Consider the following 1848-nt stretch of genomic DNA (forward strand, 5'->3'; position numbering starts at 1 on the left):
AACAATCTCCTTAGCAATCGAGTCATCCACATCCGCTGATTATTTCTGTTATCCCACTCATCAACTAATCTTCTAATTGAATTAAAACTTTTTCTAGTTCAACCATAAATTTCTTAGTTAATCTATATGTGAATCCATTAAATAATTCGATAGTAGATTCATTAAGGGTCACTCTTTCATCTGCATATATAGGTCTACTATTCTTCTTCATTGATGGATTCCTCAAGAGCCACTTCGTCATCTGCATAAGTCGATTTTTCTTCTTCCAATTCAAGTGGCTAAAAAGAATTTAGCAAAAAAAATGACTAACCATGAGCCCCTTCGACAATCGTGGTTCATTTGTTGCCATAAATATGATTGCAACCATGACCTCAGTTAATAAACGATCATCACGTTCATCTTCTGCATTGATCAAAGAAATTTTCTTTGAGAGGCTTTGTACTTTGCCTCAGATAATACTTGATTCCCCATAACACCGCTTGTAGAATTGTTGCCGCCCAATCTATTGTTAGATGCCATGACCTATTATAAAAGCGATATAAAAGTGATATTAATGATGAAAGAATATTATTTTCAAAGCAGAATTCACAACTTTTCCAAAATAAAAATAAAAATAATATATTTATTTATTGAAAATAGTAAACAACTTTTAAAGTGAATTAGATTCATTCCTATGACTTAAATAAGGATTTAAGTTATTCCAGAAGTCCAAAAAAACCTAAAATAACAAAAACTATAACTCACTAAAAATAATAACTTTTGACTAAAAACTCAAAATGAACCCTTTATTTTAGAAAATCTTTCAAGAGTAAATGCTCTTTGGCATTAGCTACAATGTAAAGCTAATTGATGATAGCTTCCAAACAATGTATTATACACATGAAATATAACTAATTACAAAGTTATAACTATTGAAAGCTATTGTTGATAGGTATCCTTTTCATCCCTCGCGTAGCCCCATGAGAGATAGCCCTGTCGTCCCTGCATGATAGAGATGGCTCTTAGGCCCCCTTGCGGAGGGGAGATTGACTAAGGAATAGATCCCATGCCCCATTGCGCAGGGGAGAAATCCAGAGAGGGACCAGCAGGGGCCGTTCGACTGGGGGAACTGAAGCCTCCCGTTTCCCGGGTAGATCTATCGGTAGATTCTTCGTTGGTAATATACCATTTGATTGCTCCACGAGGACCTTCTCAACATCTTTCAGAGATGCGATAAGGTTAACGATGTCTACATCCCAAGATTCAGGGACAGCAAAGGCCCTAGAGGATTCGCATTCGTTCGATTCCACTATGAAACGGATGGTAGGGCGGCAATAGGGGTATTGAATGGAAAGAAAATCGATGGAAGAGAGGTTTCAGTTCAGGTAGCCAACCCTAAATCTAATGTCCCTAAACTGGCAAAATCCAGTCGCCCTAACTCGCAGCAACAGAGGCCTTTACCATCCTTCAACCACCCGCCAACAAGAGCTAGATTGTATGCAGAAACCATCAAAATTGGGAAGGATGATAGGAAAGAAAGCAAGCGCCTCCCGCGACTTCACCTCAGTGGCCGACCCAGGAGCAGTGAATAGGAAACTGCAGGAGCTCAAATGGGGCCTGATAGGCAGGGTGTCCAACCAAGATACATCGATTCTATGGCTGATTGAAGCCATTAGAGGCTCGTCATTCGTTTCTTCTGTTATCGATGTCGTTAGGTTATCACACTTACAGTTCTTAATCTTGCTAAAATTGGAGAGAGAGTACATAGATTTCCTATTGGATGGGAAGCTCCATAAGGCAATGGGCCTAACTTCGGTGACCCCATGGTCCCAGGATGAGTCGAAGGGGAGGGAAGGTCACTAGATTAGA

At 39.5% G+C, this 1848-nt stretch overlaps 1 protein-coding gene across 1 annotated transcript; it reads left to right on the top strand.

Moving 5' to 3' along the window:
- Positions 1-1045: 1045 nt before the first annotated feature.
- LOC131226973 (serine/arginine-rich splicing factor SC35-like) lies at positions 1046-1571 on the top strand. Its single transcript, XM_058222664.1, has 2 exons — positions 1046-1156; positions 1206-1571. The coding sequence occupies exons 1-2, from the start codon at positions 1046-1048 to the stop codon at positions 1569-1571; spliced, it is 477 nt and encodes a 158-aa protein (XP_058078647.1).
- Positions 1572-1848: the final 277 nt, after the last annotated feature.

Source organism: Magnolia sinica, chromosome 15, assembly GCF_029962835.1.
Source record: "Magnolia sinica isolate HGM2019 chromosome 15, MsV1, whole genome shotgun sequence".
NCBI classification, from domain to species: domain Eukaryota; kingdom Viridiplantae; phylum Streptophyta; class Magnoliopsida; order Magnoliales; family Magnoliaceae; genus Magnolia; species Magnolia sinica.